Source organism: Physeter macrocephalus, chromosome 20 (genome assembly GCF_002837175.3).
Source record: "Physeter macrocephalus isolate SW-GA chromosome 20, ASM283717v5, whole genome shotgun sequence".
Taxonomy (NCBI): Eukaryota; Metazoa; Chordata; class Mammalia; order Artiodactyla; family Physeteridae; genus Physeter; species Physeter macrocephalus.
In genome coordinates, this window is record NC_041233.1 from 21,424,409 (window position 1) to 21,444,268 (window position 19,860).

Below are 19,860 nucleotides of genomic sequence, written 5' to 3' on the forward strand. Positions count from 1 at the left end.
GCGGGCCTCCGTCTGCTGTGGCCTCTCCCGTTGCGGAGCACAGGCTCCGGGCGCGCAGGCCCAGCGGCCATGGCTCACGGGCCCAGCCGCTCCGCGGCATGTGGGATCCTCCCAGACCGGGGCGCGAACCCGGTTCCCCTGCATCGGCAGGCGGACGCGCAACCACTGCGCCACCAGGGAAGCCCTAGAACATTTTCATCACCTCCAAAAGAAATCCCATACCCAGAAACAGTGACTCCCCATTCCCCTAGCTCCCACTCCCTTCTAACCAGCCCGTGGCAACCACTAATCCACATTCTCTTTCTGTTTGGACCTTTCATATAAATAGTATACAATACGTGGGCCTTCCTGACTAGTTTCTTTCACTTAGCATGAGAAATCTCATATTTCTGAAGCATTTTACATTGAGTGAAGTATCATAATTCTTGCATATCACTGGAGTATTAGTTACAGAAAATGGATTAATTCTAATAAATGTGATGTCTTCAGTTTGTATTGAGTTCATAGGTCAGCAGAATTTCCCCAAGCAACTGCATGTGCCTTTTTTGTCGTTGATTTTTCCACTGTTGTAAAGAAACTGTTGCACCCACTGGGTACAAAGTAACAGAAACCCAGAAATATCAGGATAGCTGCCTGTGATAGTAGATATATTTGTATGCATCTTACATTTAGTTGTGGGCAAACCTAATGGCTAAACCAGCGACTTTGAAATTCCCTCATTCTGCAAAACAAAGTTTTGATAGTGAGATGCTTTATTCAGGCTTAATTTCTTCAGTGAGTGTTGTGTGTGTGTTGTGGTTGGATGAAAATGCAGTTGGTACTCTGGTGGGAGGCAAAAATACAGGCCACCTGGCCCTTCTGTGTTTCATGAGCAAAGACTGTTATCAGTTTTGGCCTGCCTTCCCAGAAATGTAGAGTGTATGGCTGGATTAGTAAAATGTTTATCTCTACAGAGTAATGCAGTAGTGTTTTAACATGTGCAATGTTAATACAATCTCAGCTTGATTAAAGTATTTTCACCTGTAAAATTAGGGACTCATAGTGGCATGTTATTTCAGCAGGTATCTAATTCAGCCTCCACTATAGCACAGTAACTTCTCTGCTGTCACCCTTGAAATACAGTCATCTAAGCCTTGCTTGAGTACTTTTCAGTGACAACGAGCTGGCACTTTTGTGAGACAACCCCTTTTCCCTGTTCTAATTATTAGGAAGTTCTTGTATAAATTACACTGAAATCTGTTTCCTTCTCTTCCCACTGACTTTAGTTAAGCTATCTAGAACAAAATATGTATAATCCGTTCTCCCTAAAATCATCTTCAAGCTAAAGATCATCCCTGGCTCCTTTAGTCATTCACATGAAAGCATAATGATCTGGCCCTCACAGTATTGGTTATCTTTCTAGATACCTTTAGCTGCTCACTATTTGATGTTCAGAATGGTTGTAAGTAAACAAAACAGAACATGGTTATCTTAAAGTGGTCTGATGGAGGCTAGGGGTGATGCTAATCCTGTAGCACCTTGCTTAGTCTTCTGCAGTATTACAGGAATATTGCATTGTTTGACTTTATACTTTTTCTAGACACTATTAAACTATAAAGAGTTTGTGATCAACTAAAACCTTCAACTTCTTGCCACACTCAGTAGACTGCTGCCTTGAGTGTTACGACTTCAGGTTTCTTTTGGTCTTTGGGCATTTCTCTATCTGGAAAACAAATGTTAAACATATGTTAAATTTTTATATCTTTCTTCCAGATGAAGTAAAGAAGATCTTAGATAAGTTTTACAAGAGAAAAGAAATTCAGAAACTGAGTGCTGATTATGGACTTGATGGTAAGGCTAATAAGATTTCCATTAGAGACATTACTGCTTAGATTATAGATTTGTCATTATTGTGTGGGACCTAGTGTGGCCTGGACATACATATTAATACATAGTTGTAATCTAGAGAATGTCCCTGACTTTTGCTTCTCTCTAGGCAGGAGATCGGCAGGATGTACCTGGGGAGCCAGACACACGGCAAGGGAGCTGTGTGTTCAGCTTTCCTTCATGCTCTACTAGAATATCAGTTTTAGCCCAGATCATAACAAACCAGCTGTACTACAAGAAAAGAAAAAGACACTTTGATGAGTTAGTTGTGACGTGTATATGTATTTTTTAAAATGAGAAATTAAATGGAAACTAAGTCCTACCTATTTTGATTTTGTGTTTCCCACAGCTCGTCTCTTCCACCAAGCTTTCATAAGCTTTAGAAATTATATCATGCAGTCTCATTCCCTGGATGTGGACATTCACATTATTTTGAATGATATTTGCTTCAGTGCAGGCAAGTGTTTAGAATCCTGTTGAGCATACTTTTTATTTCTTCCTATATTTATTTCTCTAGTTAGGGCGTATTTGCTTTAGAATAAGCCCTGTTAATCTCCTCTGTAAATAATTCAGTGCTTTCATAGGAGGCCTTCTAGGTCCTTTTGCTTTTGTAGTGGGTCCCTGAACTGGTTATTAAATCACCCGTATGTCGTAGGCTGGAGGAAGACTGGGGTCTTCATCTGTCATTATCTGCTCTTCACTATGTAGTAATACAGGCTATAGTGAAATAAACTCTCACACAAGACAGAATTAATACATAACAGATTCCATCTGTTTCTGCCCCTGGCTTGTTTCTCCCTCATATTAAGACAAAGCTCTTGCTATAAAAGAAAAAATTGTAGGAACATCATTATTTTGTTCCCATGGGCAGTTTGGCTTTGGTTATATTTTTAAGTATTTGACTATTAGACTTTTGCCCTGGGCCAGGCACTGAGGTAGAACCTGGACACAAAGCAGAATTGGATACAGCCCCACCCTCATCAGAGCCACTAAGGTGTGGAGACTTCTTGCTGAGGAGTCAATTCACTTTCATGTTTTGTCTCTTAGTGGTCTCTGTAGTTTAAAAAATACTTTCACCTGTATTTCTCTTCAGTAACCACAGGCCTTCTCTCTAATGTATATTCCCAGGTCCTTTGTTTTTTGTTGTTGTTTGTTTGTTTTGGCCGTACCATGCCACTTGCGGATCCTAGTTCCCCAACCAGGGATCGAACCCGGGGCCCCCTTTCAATGAGGTGCCGAGTCCTAACCACTGGACCGCCAGGGAATTCCCCCAGGTTCTTTGTTTTTTTTTTGTGGTATGCGGGCCTCCCTCTGCTGCGGCCTCTCCCGTTGCGGGGCACAGGCTCCGGATGCGCAGGCTCAGCGGCCATGGCTCATGGGACCAGCCGCTCCGCGGCATGTGGGATCCTCCCAGACCGGGGCGCGAACCCGGTTCCCCTGCATCGGCAGGCGGACGCGCAACCACTGCGCCACCGGGGAAGCCCGGGTTCTTTGTTTTTAACTTAACTTTCATCAAAGCTGATCTTTACCTGTTTGCATAGAAGAAGTGGAACATGGTTGTTGAAAGCCAATTTTCTGTTTTCCTGGAAAATATAAGTGAAATAAGGAGGAAAATGTAAGACAAAGCAGGATCTCAGGAAAGGATAGAGTTCCTTGTTTTAGGGTTTTTCTTTTTATTCTGGCAATGTCCCCTTAATTTAGCTCACTAAGAGTAAAGTTCTCATTCAGTTCAGTTATGGATAACATTTAGATTGCACATATTAATGCAATGTTTTATTTTCCAGCTCACGTGGATGATTTATTTCCATTTTTCTTGAGACATGCAAAACAGATATTTCCTGTGTTGGAATGTAAGGATGATCTACGTAAAATCAGTGACCTAAGAATACCACCTAACTGGTTAGTTTATTTGTGGCTTTGAAATTTGCAGTTTCTAATCTTGGGAAATTAGTGATCATTATATATTTTTATTGTATGCTGGATGATAAATCATCAGTCATCTAGATTGTTTTGTTTTCTCTAGAAAAGTGGGCAGTTTTGGCAGGCAGTTAACTGGTATCTCCCCTTGAATCCTAATCAAGTTTGGTTTAAGGTTTTATTAGGGCAGATCTAGAGTAGCCCTTTAGGGTGTCATCCTTACAATTCAGGTGTGGCCTTTCTGGTGTCTCAGCTGAATACGCTATTAATGAGCTCTCGCCACCACCACTGTGGCTGGAACTCCAGCATCTCCTAGCACTTTGTCACCTCTTTGAGACTTTCCACTCAAACTCTTAGCAAGCTGTCCTCTGTTAGGCCCTGCACATGCTCAGCCCAGCCCTTGGCCAAGGACCCAAGGAACTCACTCCCACACAGACTTCAAGGCTCCCCCTCTATTGCACCCTTTTTTCTTTCACACTCTGGCTTTCGAATTCCAGCTGCTTCAGCAGCTTTGAACTTGATCTCTGCTGCTCAGCTCAGTGGGACTATTTTACCTTGCTTGGGTTCCACCTCCCTATGCCCTACTGGGGTACAGCAGGGCTCTTCTTAAGTGTTCCTTTCTTTTGGGGCTTGTAGTCCTGCACTGCCTCCTGTCCATGTCCCCAGGCAGCTGCTGTATATATTTTGTCCAGTTTTGTACTTGTTTATGGTGAGAGGGCAAGTGCTCATGGCCAGAAGCAGAAGACTCAGTCATTTTATTGTATGTGCTGAAATTCAGAAGCCTAGGAATATTTATTTATAGGGCATATGTAGAGCTGTGGAAATAATGTGGACAAATCTCTGGAGAAGTTAGCAGTTTAAACTTATTTTAGGTAACTCTTGGGGAAGGGGATTTGTACAGTGGCAAGAATATCCAATAAATTAATTTGCATTTGGATTTTTCTGTCCTCTAGTTAGTAAATGCTATTCTTGGAAAGCAGTCATTTTAGAGTGGATATGAAACTCATCATTTAATTTTTCAAAGATGCTATCTTATGAATATTAAGAGGATGTTTCCTTGGAATTTTTTTCATTTAATACCTTTGCCAAGATTTTGAGGTTAATGGAATTAAGCTGTTTACCTACTCATGTTTTAGGTACCCAGAAGCCAGAGCCTTACAGCGGAAGATAATATTCCATTCAGGTCCCACAAACAGTGGAAAGACTTATCATGCAATCCAGAAATACTTGTCAGCAAAATCTGGAGTATATTGTGGCCCTTTAAAATTACTGGCACATGAGATCTTCGAAAAGAGTAATGCTGCTGTTAGTATATTTCCAAATATTCTCTCTTTTTCTTGTTAATTTGGGGGAGAGTAGAGTGAAGGGGGTAGAGGGGGAGGGCGTATGTAGTAATTTACTGTTAACAAAAAGTGCCATACTGCATTGCATCTAACAAGCCATCAAGTGTAAGATGTACTGTTATTTTATGTAAAACTGAGAAAGAAGATGATGCTGCCGACTGAATTCTGACATGCCATCCATTGTTAAGAGGTATCCTGGTTTCAGAGATACTAAAATGTGAAAAAACGTGTGTGTTAGAATGAGTGAAATACAATATTGCAGCATATTTCACATATACAGAGAAATGCAGGGAATAACATTCAGATAACCTGAGTCCACTACCCTACTCCCATCAGATTCTAATATTTTGCCATACTTTTATTTTTTTTAAACTTTTTTTAAGAAATAAAATATTATTGGGGAATTCCCTGGTGGTCCAGTGGTTAGGACTCTGTGCTTTCACTGCGGAGGGCCTGGGTTCAATCCCTGGTCAGGGAACTAAGATCCTGTAAGCCACGTGGCACAGCCAAAAAAAAGAAAAAGAAAATATTGATACAGATGAAACGCCCTCTGAACCCCGTCTTTGTCTCCTCAGAGTTACCCACCTACTCTGTTGTATTCAATTTACCTTTTTTTAAGATTAGACCTTTGATGCTGTCAACTAGAACTAACGATAAAGACTGAGAAAAGGACTGAATGCCCTGTGGTCTGAGGCATCATTTCAGTAAAGGGGCCACATTTTAGTTCATTGTTGTATTATGACTTTATAATGAAAGATTAACCAGTTTTGGTAGGTGATTTGCATTCTCTTTTATTATGTTCTGAATAATTTGTGTAATTTGCATACATAATGCCTCCTTATTCATAAATACTTAAAGTATTTCCACAGAACAAAGACTTTCTTTTACATAACCTCAGGATATTCATCTAAAGTAGGACATTTAATATCGATAGGATACCATTATTTAATCCACAGTCCATATTCAAATTTTGCCAACTGTCCTATAACACTGCCACCACTCCATTTCCCCATCCTCCCCCTCCACCCCCCCAGCATTCTGTTCAGGGTCTCCCACTGTGTTTTGTTGTCATGTCTCTGGTTTCCATTAATCTGGGACAATTCCTCAGTCTTTCTTTGTCTTTCATAACCTTTACATTTTGAAAGACTACAGGTCACTTGTGTTGTAAATTGTCACTCAGTTTGGATATGTCTGATGTTTCCTCATTAGTTTCAGGCCACTGTGGAGACCAGCTGTTCCAAGTTTGCCTGGACTTTCCCTGATTTAGCATCAGATGTTCTTCATCCTGGGGAACCCCTCAGTCCTGAGTGGACAGGGGTTGTTGGTAACTCAAATACACCATAGCATTTGTGTTGGTCCTTCTCAAAGAAATATATTAGGAGGTCTTTATATTCTTAAATTTTATTTATAATATTCTTCTGGAACATAGAAACAATTTCATTTTAATAAACTAAAATGGTACAGAAACTATTGAAATAGTACAAAGGTAAAAAGTGAAACTGCTGCAATTTCTCATGCTTTTGTTACCTGAAAATTTAGCTGATTTGAGATGTTTCCAAGTTTACATAGGTTATATAAGAGAGTGGCTTTTATTTTCTTATTAAAAGTTTTTTTAAAGGATTGGGAATATTTTGTTTCAACTATTAGACAAATAAATTTGATGTGATGGAGAGAATACTCTATTAAACATCCAAAACTTCTTTTTGCTATTGTTTTCAAGGTGGAAATAATTCCACTTTTCTTTTTGTCATCTTAGGGTGTGCCATGTGACTTGGTAACAGGTGAAGAACGTGTGACAATAGAGCCAGATGGGAAACAGGCTGCCCATGTTGCTTGTACTGTTGAGATGTGCAGTGTTACAACTCCTTGTATGTATACACCATTTTAAAAACTGTATGGTTTAGTATTTTTTTATTTTAAAATTCAGATGAACATGTGGAATGTGTTTTTTATTGTGAAAAAAATGTTAAATTGAGACAAAGAAAAGAATAGTACAGCAGATACCCAGGACTTACCACTACTTAAAAATGCCAAACTTTCTGTTATGTTTGCTTTTGAATTTCTTTCCCTTTTTCTCTTAAAAGAGCTGAAATGTCAATAAGTATGAATTTTCCTTTTTATCACTTCCCTGTTCAATTCCTCTCCCCTCTTTTGATCCAGTTGCTATCAAATATTTGGTATATACCTTTCCTTTTTTTTTTTTTTTTTTTTTTTTAGTATCACTGTTATGTATTGCCTATCAATACTGTGGATTGTGTGTTTTAAAACATTTACATGATTATCATATTGCGTTATTATTCCACAATTTGCTTTTTATTTTACATGTTTTTAGATCTAGTCTGTTTACATATATATCATGAATATATATCACACTTATTCATTTAAATTGTTATGTAGTATTCCATATTATGACTAAAATTATTCATTCCTCTATTAAAGAATATTTAGGTTGTTTAAAGTTTTTCACTATTACATATAGTACCACAGAGAACTTCTATTTAAGTACTGTAGTTTTGAAAGTACTTTAAATGAAAATTAACTTTTTCCTTATTATATAGGCAATCATTTCTTCATTATAGAAAACATAAAAATAAATGCAAAGAGAAGGAAAAAAAAAAATCTCCCAGTTCCACCCATCCAGAATCAACAAGTGTTAACCCTGTGGTGTATATTTTCTAGACTGTGTTTGTATTGTGTATGCATATACTTATGTGTGCATCATGGGTGTGTATATTAAATAAAATAGGGATTATATATTATGTACTATTTGGTAGCTTGCTTTTTTCATTTTCATAATCTTAACTTTCTGAGTAAATGGATAGTTTTCAAAAGAATCCATTTATTCTAAAAGTAATACATTGTAAAAATTAAAATAGCACATATAAATCAAAATTCCTTCTTCTGCCCCCTCTTTTCTAATCTTGTCTGTATACGCTCAGATATGCTAGTAATTTCTAATCTGATGGTTTTTCAGTATAAAATTAGCTTTCGTTCGTTTGCTAAATGTCATTGTGGGCATATTAAATTTTTCCTTTTTTTAAAATATGCTCCTTGCAACTCCTTGGCATTTTGGGAAGCAAACTAAAATATAATTTATATGACTTAAAATGAATAAAATAATATGGTTGGAAGCATTTTGGCATTAGAAAATAAAATGAGTCACTGTATTTTTTACCATAATAATAAGCTTTAAAACCCCTAAGGATGAGCAGAGCTGGAGCTCAGGGAATTACACGTTCTTCTCCGGTTCTCCTCCTGACACCTGTCGGGATTCCTGAGGTGCTTCATTTTACTGCAAGGTTATCTACTCCTTGGTCCCAGGAGCTACTTCAACTGCTTTGTGGATGTGTTCTTATTAGGCAGATTCTCCAGGCTGCCTCTGAGATTGCAGAAAATAGGACAATTGAACCTGTTCAGTTTGGGAGGCAGTGCCGTAGAGACGGTCTGGGTTTGAATTTCACAGTTTTAAATCTTACACTAGTGCCAGTGACTTAACTTCTGTGGGTGTCAGTTTGTTCTTCTGTAAAATGTAAATGTAGGGGAATTCCCTGGCGGTCCAGTGGTTAGGAGTCCTCTCTTTCACTGCCGAAGGCGTGGGTTCAATCCCTGGTTGGGGAACTAAGATCCTGCAAGCTGCACGGCGTGGCCAAAGACAATTTTTTTTAATTAAAAAAAAAGATGAGATTTAAAAAAAAAAAGGAAATGTAAGTAATAATGATACTTACCTAATGGGTTTGTTGTGAGGATTAAATGAGTTGTAAAGCACTTAGAACAAGCCTGCCAGAAACGAAGCACCCAATAAGTAATGATAATGATTATGGTGGTGTTGAAAGCTTGAATTTTGGTATTGTGGTTTGTTTATAATACTATTGAAATAGATTGTCTTGCTCATGATAACTTTTTATTTCAAGATGAAGTGGCCGTGATTGATGAAATTCAAATGATTAAAGATCCAGCCAGAGGATGGGCCTGGACCAGAGCACTACTAGGTTGGTGGTCTTATTGCTATAAAACCTGTGCTTTGTGACATCTGCACTGGGATTTATCTGCATTTATCTGCTTGACATTGCCAAATAGAGCCAGCTAGATTCTCTCTTGACCCAAATCAAACAAAAAAGTCAGCTAAGTGTGAGCTTTAATTTTCTAAATATTGTTCTAATAATGGGAAGTCCATTTTTTCTATCATAAAATTAGCATAATCACTTAATTAAAGTGTTCAAATCTTGCCATATTTACACAACCACTATTAACATTTTGGTGTTTCATGGCAGTCTTTTTTCTCATGTATATGGTGTTTTGTGAATATATAATTTTTATTTTGCTTTTTTTTTCAGTTCTGTTGTTTCATAGACTTTTTTTTCATACCACATGTTAATGTTGCATGTTCTCCATTGAAGAACTGTACTACACAGTTGTCCTTTGGTATCTGTGGGATGTTGGTTCCTGGACCCCCACAGATACCAAAATCTGCAGATGCTCAAATCCCTTACAGCTGGATGGCTTCTGCATCCATGAATTCAGCCAACCGCGGATTGAATATGTTCAATCCGCAGTTGGTTGAATCTGCAGATGTGAAACCTGTGGATGTGGGAGACCAGTTGTAATTTGTCCCAAAGAGTCGAACATTTTTCCCTATTATTAATGATGCAGTAAAAATCTTTGTAGGCGTTAACTTTTTATTCATTTTATTACTTCTTTAGGATAGGCTCCTGGAAGTGAGGTCCACAGACATGAATGAACGTTTCTTCTGCTTGATATTGGAGTGAATTTTTGATCAGCATGTTGTAGGGCAAGTGTTTTCAAATTTAAAAACATAGGTAAACTCTTTCTGTAAACAAAGAGTATACACTAAAGCCTGTAATATAAAATAGATGAAAGTGGATATGCTCAGGGGTAAGGAGCTTGGAGTTTCTTCTACCCACCAGCCCCCAGCCTCTGAGGCACCTCAGTGATTCCATGGAGCCTAATTTGAAAAAGAAAAGTATAGGACTAATGTTTAGTATTAACCATCAAAATGCAGGCTGTAGTTCAGGCTGGCTTCATCCTCTAGTAGACTCAAAACCTTGGCCAAAGCAATTTTAAAACCCCAAGATTTATAAAAGTGGTGATAATTTTTGTCTACTAGAAGGTTTTGTTTTGAGGTTAGAATCATAGAGATAATATGAAAACACTTGGTAAAGTTGTAAAGCAATAGGTAAGCAAACTTAAAGTATTTTTGGTATGTAAAGTATTGCATATTTAATTTTATATCGTTAAAATTTTAAGAAATGCCAATTTTGCATTTAACAGGACTCTGTGCTGAAGAAATCCATTTGTGTGGAGAATCTGCTGCTATTGACCTGGTTACCGAGCTTATGTACACAACTGGGGAAGATGTGGAGGTACTAGATTATACACTTTGTTCTCAAGGTGGCATAGCAAATAGCCCAGAGTACCCAGGCAGTGGCTTCATAGGCCCCAGATGGTGGCAAAATCAGAACTTGAAAGATTAGCTTCATTTCCTCGTAGTTGACTAGATCATACATAGTTGGTTGACCCTCATGAACTAAAGTTCTGACTGCGTGGCTGTCACACCCTAAGTCTCCAAAAGTATAAGGAGATTCCTTATCTTTTCTTGACAAAACCTTTTGGAGTTTAAACAGAACTCTTTAGAATTAAATAAATCAGGAATGTTGGAAGTTGGAGGCTCCAGCAAAAGTTTGTGATTTTCAAAGTCTCAGATGTCAGATATTGGGGACTTTGATATATATCTGATTGGTAGAGATAGTTTGTACCCTTTTTCAGATTTCTAGAGTAGGAAGCAACTCATTTCCATTTAATCCTACTTTTTGTTTTCTTTACCAGACTTCTATAATAAAATGAAGAAATATTTTTAAATTGGTCCATTACTTTAGTTTTGTGCTCAGCTTTCAGGGAGAGATAGTGGAATGTACTGGAAGACATTCTGGGTTCTAGTCTTGGCTTTGCTGTTATTCACTTTGTATTTTTAGGCAAATCACAGAAGGCTAGAACTGGAAAAATCCTCATCAGACCTGATCTTTTATTAGACTCTATTTTATTCTTTCATAAAAGGGAAATAATAGTTAATAACCTTTCTGAAATTACCACGTTGCCATAAAAATCAAATATATATGAAAGTGCTTTGAAAATTTATGAAATCCTCTGTAACATTTTGTTAATTTAGAAATACCAGTGAGAATGGATGGTAACATTTATAATATCAAAATAAATGTTTTTCTGTATTTTCTCTTGAAAAAGTTGGAACTTATCAGTTTCTAGCTACTCTTGATTGTGAGTTTTTCACAATATTAGAAGAAGCTGAGTTAGGTATGTTATTTTACAATATCATATCGTTTATTGTAGGTTCGAACCTATAAGAGGCTTACCCCCATTTTTGTGCTGGATCACGCATTAGAATCTTTAGACAACCTTCGGCCTGGGGACTGCATTGTCTGTTTTAGCAAGAATGATATTTATTCTGTGAGTCGACAGATTGAAATTCGGGGATTGGAATCAGCTGTTATATATGGCAGTCTCCCACCTGGTAATTATTGGCTTTCATCATGACAAGACATGAAATCTCTTGTTTTTGCCATTTATGTTGAGATATGTCTAGAAAACACAGTAAAAGATATGAATTAAGTTGCTTGGTGTGTAATTTGTTATAGGTCATATAAAATAAATATTTCTCTAGTCATCTTTGTGGTGATAGAAGTATTTTAATTATTTATAGCTCTTGTTACTTGATATTATTAGACTATTTTTAAATGTTGAGCTGATGATTTTCTTACAGAAATGTCATTAAAATATGAACTTGGTAATATTCTTAAAATATTACCAGAAATCTATTGATAAGTGTCCTCAGAAATGATAAGAGGATTGTGTTGCTCTTTGTGGGTATACTTAAAGGAATGGAAATAAAGGATAACTGGCTCCTTGAGAATGTAAAGAAATAAATTTGAAACAATAAAAGTTTTATCCATAAAAACGGAGGGTAGGAGGTAAGTAAGGGTTTCCAAGGTATGTTTAGTGTGATGTAGTAAAAGGTTGAGAATACTGATTTAACATAAACTGTTCCTATTTTAGGGACCAAACTCGCTCAAGCAAGAAAGTTTAATGATCCTGATGATCCATGCAAAATCCTGGTTGCTACAGATGCAGTTGGCATGGGACTTAATTTGTAAGTAATCTGTTTTTAATAATCATGGATATTCAGTGGGTTAGATGGAAATTTAAAAACTTATAATTGGCATTAGAATGACCAAACACTTTGATTTAGGAGAATGGATATTATAGTATAGATCTGAGATTTATCTTGCTCACACCTGTTGAGGGAATAAAATGAAAATATCACATAACACTTGGACTTTTGAGTGCTGCTTCCTACCACTGCTAACCTATTACATGACCTCACTTTATTTTCAGTGTCTCAGTCAACAAGGGTGTGTGCCTGTTGGGCGTGCGGGGCCAGCCACTATTTTTAGGGGTTAACAATATTAAGCCTGAATATTCCTCTCTGGGGAATGAATGCAACTGTACCTTTATGCATGAAAGAACTATTCAAAGCCATTAACAGCAGTCAGTGTTTAAAAGTAGCCTAAGAAGGCTTTATGTGGTTTATTTGTAAAAAAGTTACTTTCTAGAGCCTTACTGAGGTATAATTTACATATTATATGGTTCACCCATTTTAAATATATAATTTGATGATTTTTAGTAAATGTACACAGTTGTTAAAAAATGCTATTTAAAGGGAAGAAAAAGAATTACCAACAAACCCTTTTACCTTACTTTGTAAATAGTGGGCAATATTGCAAGTAGGCCTAAACTAGAATTAGAGTGAGCATTTCTGTAATGAATCAAATGATGGATGGTTTTTCAGACAGCAGTCCGTGAGATCATTTGTATTTCTGTTTCAGAAGCGTAAGAAGAATTATTTTTTACTCCCTTATGAAGCCCAGTATCAATGAAAAGGGAGAGAAAGAAATAGAACCAATCACCACCTCTCAAGCCTTGCAGATTGCTGGCAGAGCTGGTAGATTCAGTTCAAAATTTAAAGAAGGAGAGGTTACAACAATGAATCGAGAAGACCTCAGTTTATTAAAGGAAATCTTGAATAGGCCTGTGGATCCTATAAAGGTAAGGTGTAACATAGTAATTGCTACTTCTCTGTGGAGGACAGTCATTCCTTCCTTCACTTACTTTCCAGACTTTTGCCTCAGAAACCTGGAAACAAATAAGCAAAAGAAAATTTTGTGCCATGAAAATCACGTCAAGAAAACCCTGCTTTGGGCTTCCCTGGTGGTGCATTGGTTAAGAATCCGCCTGCCAATGCAGGGGACACGAGCTTGAGCCCTGGTCCGGGAAGATCCCACATGCCGCGGAGCAACTAAGCCCGTGCACCACAACTACTGAGCCTGCGTGCCTCAACTACTGAAGCCTACAAACCTAGAGCCCGTGCTCCGCAGCAAGAGAAGCCACCACAATGAGAAGCCCGTGCACCACAGCAAAGAGTAGCCCCTGCTCGCTGCAACTAGGGAAAGCTCGTGCACGGCAATGAAGAACCAACGCAGCCAAAAATAAAATAAGTAAATAAATAAAAAAATAAAGAGAAAACCCTGCTTTATTGCTTTTGAGAGGCCTAATAGAGACCCCTTGGTTAGAGAATGGTATGCAAGTGAAAGATTCAGATTTTACAAATGTAGTCATAATATAACAAGTTTAGTAAACCTGATTTTCCTTTAGTTCTTCCTATAATCTAGCAGTGGGTGGGGATAGGGGCATGGTTGCTTCAGATGGGCACACAGCTATGTCAGCAGACTGAAAATTGTGAGAAGCTTGGAAGTAGAAGAAACCTTTGTGTTGGGGGCAAAAATAGCATTAAGCTATACAACTTCAAACCAGTAAGGACAGGGTTAAATTTTGGTTAGTGTAGTTAATGAGTCAGAAGTGTACATGTTTTAAACAAACTGTTAACAAATTAAAGTTTGCCTGGAAAATTCACTAAGGCTCATCTGATTTTAGTGACCCCAGGTAAAAGGGTATATAAATGAGAGAATGCAAGGAAAAGTTCCTGGAGGAAAGCTGTGGTTGAAATCATTTCTGGAGCTTTTGTTAAGAGTGCAGCTGATAATGGATCTCCTCCATCTCCCTCCTGTGTCGCTCCTTTCGTGTGTTCCTCATCTGCCTCCCTCCCGTGACTCATCTCTCTCTCCTCCTTTCCTCTTTCTTTTTCCCATTCCTTTTCTCTGTTATTTTCTTGCTTTTACTTATTGTGGGCAATTCTTAACATTGTAAATATACAGGTAAAGAGATAGCTGACCTCCAATTTAGACATTTTCTCTTTTATATATGTATGGCAGTTTTATTGCCCTGGTTAAAGTGATTGGGTTTTCCTTTTTCGTTTTTGTTCAGTGGAGAGAATTGGGACTCCGGAAACTATTTGTGGTACTCTTATCAGATCATCATAGATTTTAGAAATATAACTAAAATATAAGCAAAAGATTAATTACTCAATGGGTATACTTGGTTAGTTTTACTAAATCATCTCGTCAGCTTTCCCAGTTGGTAATAAATGGCAAAGTATGATGCTTTTCTCTGTTTTACTCAAACTCTTGTCCCTTAACTCATTTGGCAATAGCTTAACCTGAATATAGGACTTATCTTGAAATAACTTAAGAAAACTTATTCTTAAAAAAAAAATAAGCTTATGGTTGTTTTTTCTTTACTAAAGGCAGCTGGTCTTCATCCAACTGCTGAACAGATTGAAATGTTTGCCTACCATCTCCCTGACACAACGCTTTCTAATCTCATTGTAAGTAGAAACTCTTACATCGCTTTTCTAAAAAGGTCAGTATGTCAGACAGTTACTGGTTAACCTTGTGGACATGAATGGATAGTCTGTTTTTGTGAAGTTGCTGTGTATGAAGTTTATCTTGAAACCGGAAACTTTCTCTCAAAATCTTTTGGGACTTTTGTCCTGAGGAATTTTCTGAGTATTTCAGGTCGGGAAGGCTATGGGGGAAGTCTGTTAGCTTGAGGAGGCAGAGAATTAAGCAGGCCTTTCTGGAAGTCTGTTAATGGATTAAAGTGATTGTCATTTATAGACTTGAGTACTTTATTCATGCCCAGCTAGGTAGTCCAGTAATTTAATATATTTTTCCCCCCCAGGATATTTTTGTAGACTTTTCACAAGTTGATGGGCAGTATTTTGTCTGCAATATGGATGATTTTAAATTTTCTGCAGAGTTGATCCAGCATATTCCATTAAGTCTACGAGTGAGGTATGTTTTCTGCACAGCCCCTATCAACAAGAAGCAGCCTTTTGTCTGTTCTTCATTGTTACAGGTAAGCCTTTATCTTTGTGATATTTTGAGTTGTTTCAGGTTGATGCATTTTCCCCAAACAATAGTTTGTTATTCAAAATAAAGAAATAAGAGAGTACCCTGTAATGAGATACTGTGTACGAACTTAAATAAAAATGGCTCTTTTTTCTTACAGATAATTTTTTGGGGGAAGGAGAAGTCTTGCTTTGTATTTGGGCTTATATGGTAGCCTTTTTGAAGAAGCTAAAACAAAAATAATTAAAGTTTTTCCGAGGAAAAGGGTCTTTGCCTGATGATAAACTTTTTCTTTATTGGTGTTGGGTAATATGTTTCGGAAGGGAGGTGGCTTTGGGGTCAGTAGCGGCAATAGTATTCAGTTTTCTTAACTATCAGGCATTGGGCCAGGGATGGCTGTCTTGTGTGAATTTTGTGCCAAGGTTCCAGCCTCTTTTCTTTTAACTCATTTGGGTAGGGATACAAATCTCTAACTTCGGAGCACAAGATTCACCCAAATGGGGACTAGGCAAAGGCCGTAGAAGCTGAACTTCCAGTCTCCCGCCGTGTCCTCTCACATCTCTGGGCCCTTGCTCTCCCTCTTGCTTCTGCTTGGAGCGCCCTCCCCACTAAACTCAAAGGTCTCCTCTTTGAATCTTTTCCTGATTCATTGTTGTAGTTTCACTGCCATCTTCTTAATAGATGTTAGCTTTCTGCATACTAGCTCTGTTCTTATCAAATCTATTTATAAGCTTATGTTTTAAATTACTTTAAAATTACATAAATAATACATAAGTACTTTTTTTGTGTGAGCAAAATTAAAACATTAGAGAAGGTTAAATTGGGCTACCACCTTCAGTCTCAGTCCTCTGGCATAACTGCTATTATCAGCTTTGTGTATCCTTGCAGACCTTTTCCGTTACATTTGCCTACATACCTGTATGAGTAGAAATTCTAGTTTTTGTTGGGTGGGTGTGCTTTCCCATAAATGTTACAATGAATTAGTATGTAGCTTGCCTTTTTCTTTTTTCCTTAATGTGTCTCAGAGGTGTTCCGTGTCCAGCTATTTACTGTGTCCAGCTATTACCAGCTCTGTTTCTTAGAGCTGGCGTTTGTGAGAGAACTAACTAGCATAAGGTTGAAGTTTATGGAACAAAGTCTTAAACTTAAAAAACTGGCCTGGATGGAGCTGGAGCCCATGGCCCTGACCCCATTTACACCATCCTTCAAGCAGCTACCCTAATAAAGCAGAAGCATGTTACTAAGGAGTAAGGAGTCTGGAACAGTACAGGTCAATAGTTGTTATGTGTTGTGTTTACAGATTAAAATGTGAAATCTAGAGATATTTCTTTTTTCTTGATCTCCATTATTACTGAAGTATAAAGGAGCTCAATCCCACTGATGGTCTCTGATGCCCCTTAGGAAGTTGTTTTGAAACTGTGTTCCATGGCTCCTGCATGGGCCTCTCTCCCTCCCCGTCTCTGAGCAGCTCCATGCTTAGCTCTTTTACATATTGGGCGTCCATTAGTTGTTTGTGGCCAAAAATATTAAAGCCACTGCCTTTATAAGAGAACTTTTTGGCATGTCCTGCTTATTAGTAAGTTAGTGTGGTCACATTTACATTCTTCATGGCTGTCCTACTTGGTATTTATTAAACCTAGCAAAATGCACCAGACTGAAATTAATAAAATTGTAACAGTATTTAACCACAATTATTTGAAAACTGCCCTGCCTCTCTAAAGTATTGACCTTGCTTAGGTTAAGTATTTAGAGATAATTTTCCCTAATTAGGAAATGAACCATTTGAAATCACCTTATCCTTGCAGCTAAAGGTTTTAAACTTCTGCTTGATAGTTCTTGCATGGTTTTATTTCTGTCTCCTATAGTGTATTGTGATGCAACATAATGCCTAGCATTGTCTGGGAGGTGGCATATTCTCCAAGAGTGTCTTGTGGTTCAAGAAGGAGGTATGGTGGTCTTACGGTAATGAGGAAGCTGAAGCACAGTGGTGACTTGGCCAAAACTATATAACTAGTAAAGAGGCAGTCTCTTTACTAGTTTGATTGACTCATGACCAACCTTGCACGAAGCCACCTCCAAGAGTTTCTTTATAATAAGGGAGGATATTAAAAAATACAAGCTCATATTTGAAGCTATAGGACTATTGCATGAAGGAATGAGAGTCTTCGGGTACTGTCTGCCTAGAACTTAGAACATTAATTGTTCATAAAAGTTAATAGACAATCCCTGGAAAGCTAGTTCATGTACATATTGTTGCCCTGGTTTTGGAAAAAAGAAGGAAATCATCCCTTTTTAAAAAAAAAAAGTACCTTTATAAGATATTAAATGTTCTCTAAAATACAGAAAAGTATAAAGAAGGAGAGAAACCAGCCTGCCTATTGAGATATAGCCACAGTTGACATTTTGTTGTGCTGTTTGTTTGTTTGTTTCTGGTCACAGACTGAAGTGAATTCTGATTGTTTTACCAAATTCGTTTCTTCTGTTTCTCTCAGTTTGCCAGGCAGTATAGCAGGAATGAGCCCCTGACCTTCTCATGGTTACGACGATATATTAAATGGCCGTTACTTCCACCTAAGAATATTAAAGACCTCATGGATCTTGAAGCTGTCCATGATGTCTTAGATCTTTACCTGTGGCTAAGGTACCAATTTTTTCCTGTATGTGCTCTCATTTTTTAAGTAATAGGGTGAATCAAAGGTTTTATGATGGTCTTTTGCTCTTTCAAATTAGGGACATATTTGCAGGGTGCTCTATTTTATGTTTATTGTCCATTAAGGCAGTTGAGCCTGGTTTATACCTATTCCAAAAATGACTTAAGGAGTTCTTACGATTCTAGTTAAGATAGGTAGGTGAGAAAGTCCCTAGATCCTTGTGACGCAAATGGTGATCCCTGGACCAAAAGCATTGTTATCAACTGGCAGCTTGTTAAAAATAGAGAATATCAGACCCACCCAAGGCTTAATGAAATTCTGCATTGTAACAGGATCCTGAGGTGACTCATGTATACATCGTGATTTGAGAGGCACTGCTGTAGATCAGTGATTATCAAAGGAGGGGCACGTCCCACTAGGGGAGCATACTGGAATCATTTAAGATATGAGCAGTGACCGACTCTCATAACAACATCTTCCTTAGGTGTGTTGGCCGAAATAAAGGTTGAGCAAAGGCACTGGACACAGTTTTGCAAAAACAGAATATTTGGAATGAGTCAGTGTCAAGATGTAGTTACTTCATTGAGATTAGTCCAGCGACTGCGGTAAGAGCTGTTCCTATAATGTAATATGTCTTTTTTTCCAGCTACCGGTTTTTAGATATGTTTCCAGATGCCAGCCTTGTTCGAGATCTCCAGAAACAATTAGATGGCATTATCCAAGATGGTGTACATAACATCACCAAACTGATTAAAATTTCAGAGGCACATAAACTGCTGAATTTGCAGAACTCATCAGCAGAAAGCCAGTCCCGTTTATCAGGAACAGTAAAGAGCCAAACTAGAAGGAATCACGGCGCCAAAGCTTTAGGCAGTAAAGCTGCTGAACCACTTGGCCCTGGTGCAGGAGAGAAATCCCTTGCTTCCAGATTGGTGCAGCAAGGACTCCTCACTGCAGACATGCTGAAACAGCTAGAAAAAGAGTGGATGACACAACAAACTGAGCATGGCAAAGGAAGAATAGAATCTGGGACTTCGTCAAAAGGGACAAGAAGAAAGAAGAAGGAACCCGATTCAGATTAGTTTTATTTTTATTTTTGCAAATAAAAATTTATTTTAAAATCCTTTTTTTCTTCATATATATTTACTGCCTGCTATTTACTGGTCTTTTTTTTTTTTTTTTTGCTAAGAAAAATTAACTGTTAAGGATAACTAAACTGCTGTTTGTTTTGTGTCTTAGAGGATTTATTTAAAGATTTATTTAATGGCCATTTGTAGTATAACACTAAGACAATGTAGTATAGCACTAAGACAATGCACTTTAAGGAACTCTGTGTGGGAATAAAATCAGTTTGGTGAATTGTTTTGACCAGTTTCCTATACCCTTGCTGAACATGTCACAGGTAGAATTCTTTGACAGATTGCTGTCTGTTGTACCCATGTACCAGAGGCTGTTCTAGGTGCTGGAAATACGCAGTAAGTGAGACAGATAATGTTCCTGCCCTTGTGGAGATTATATTTTGGTATGGTGACAGACAGGAATAAGTTAAATAAATAATGTCAGCTCTGTGAGGGCAAATATTGTTGTCTGTGTAATTCACTGCCGTATCTATGGTGCCTGGAATATAGTAGAAGCGCAAATGAATGTGAAATTAATAGATGTGATTTCAGAGATAAATGCTAGAAAGAAGTAGAATAAGGGAAGAGAGTGGTAGTGGTTGGTGGGCTATTTTACATAGAGTGAGTG

The 19,860-nt window shown here is 37.8% G+C and overlaps 1 protein-coding gene across 1 annotated transcript in view; it reads left to right on the forward strand.

Moving 5' to 3' along the window:
* SUPV3L1 (Suv3 like RNA helicase) overlaps window positions 1–19,473 on the forward strand; it is a 22,988-nt gene extending 3,515 nt beyond the window's left edge. The window contains exons 2-15 of the mRNA XM_007121036.4: window positions 1,753–1,830; window positions 2,216–2,323; window positions 3,651–3,765; window positions 4,920–5,088; window positions 6,883–6,994; window positions 9,038–9,115; window positions 10,416–10,507; window positions 11,490–11,670; window positions 12,213–12,306; window positions 13,043–13,262; window positions 14,857–14,937; window positions 15,294–15,470; window positions 17,956–18,104; window positions 18,761–19,473. Of these exons, the coding sequence (XP_007121098.1) occupies window positions 1,753–1,830; window positions 2,216–2,323; window positions 3,651–3,765; window positions 4,920–5,088; window positions 6,883–6,994; window positions 9,038–9,115; window positions 10,416–10,507; window positions 11,490–11,670; window positions 12,213–12,306; window positions 13,043–13,262; window positions 14,857–14,937; window positions 15,294–15,470; window positions 17,956–18,104; window positions 18,761–19,196 (2,090 nt within the window). The 3' untranslated portion in view covers window positions 19,197–19,473. The remainder of the gene's footprint in view (window positions 1–1,752; window positions 1,831–2,215; window positions 2,324–3,650; window positions 3,766–4,919; window positions 5,089–6,882; window positions 6,995–9,037; window positions 9,116–10,415; window positions 10,508–11,489; window positions 11,671–12,212; window positions 12,307–13,042; window positions 13,263–14,856; window positions 14,938–15,293; window positions 15,471–17,955; window positions 18,105–18,760) is intronic.
* Window positions 19,474–19,860: the final 387 nt, after the last annotated feature.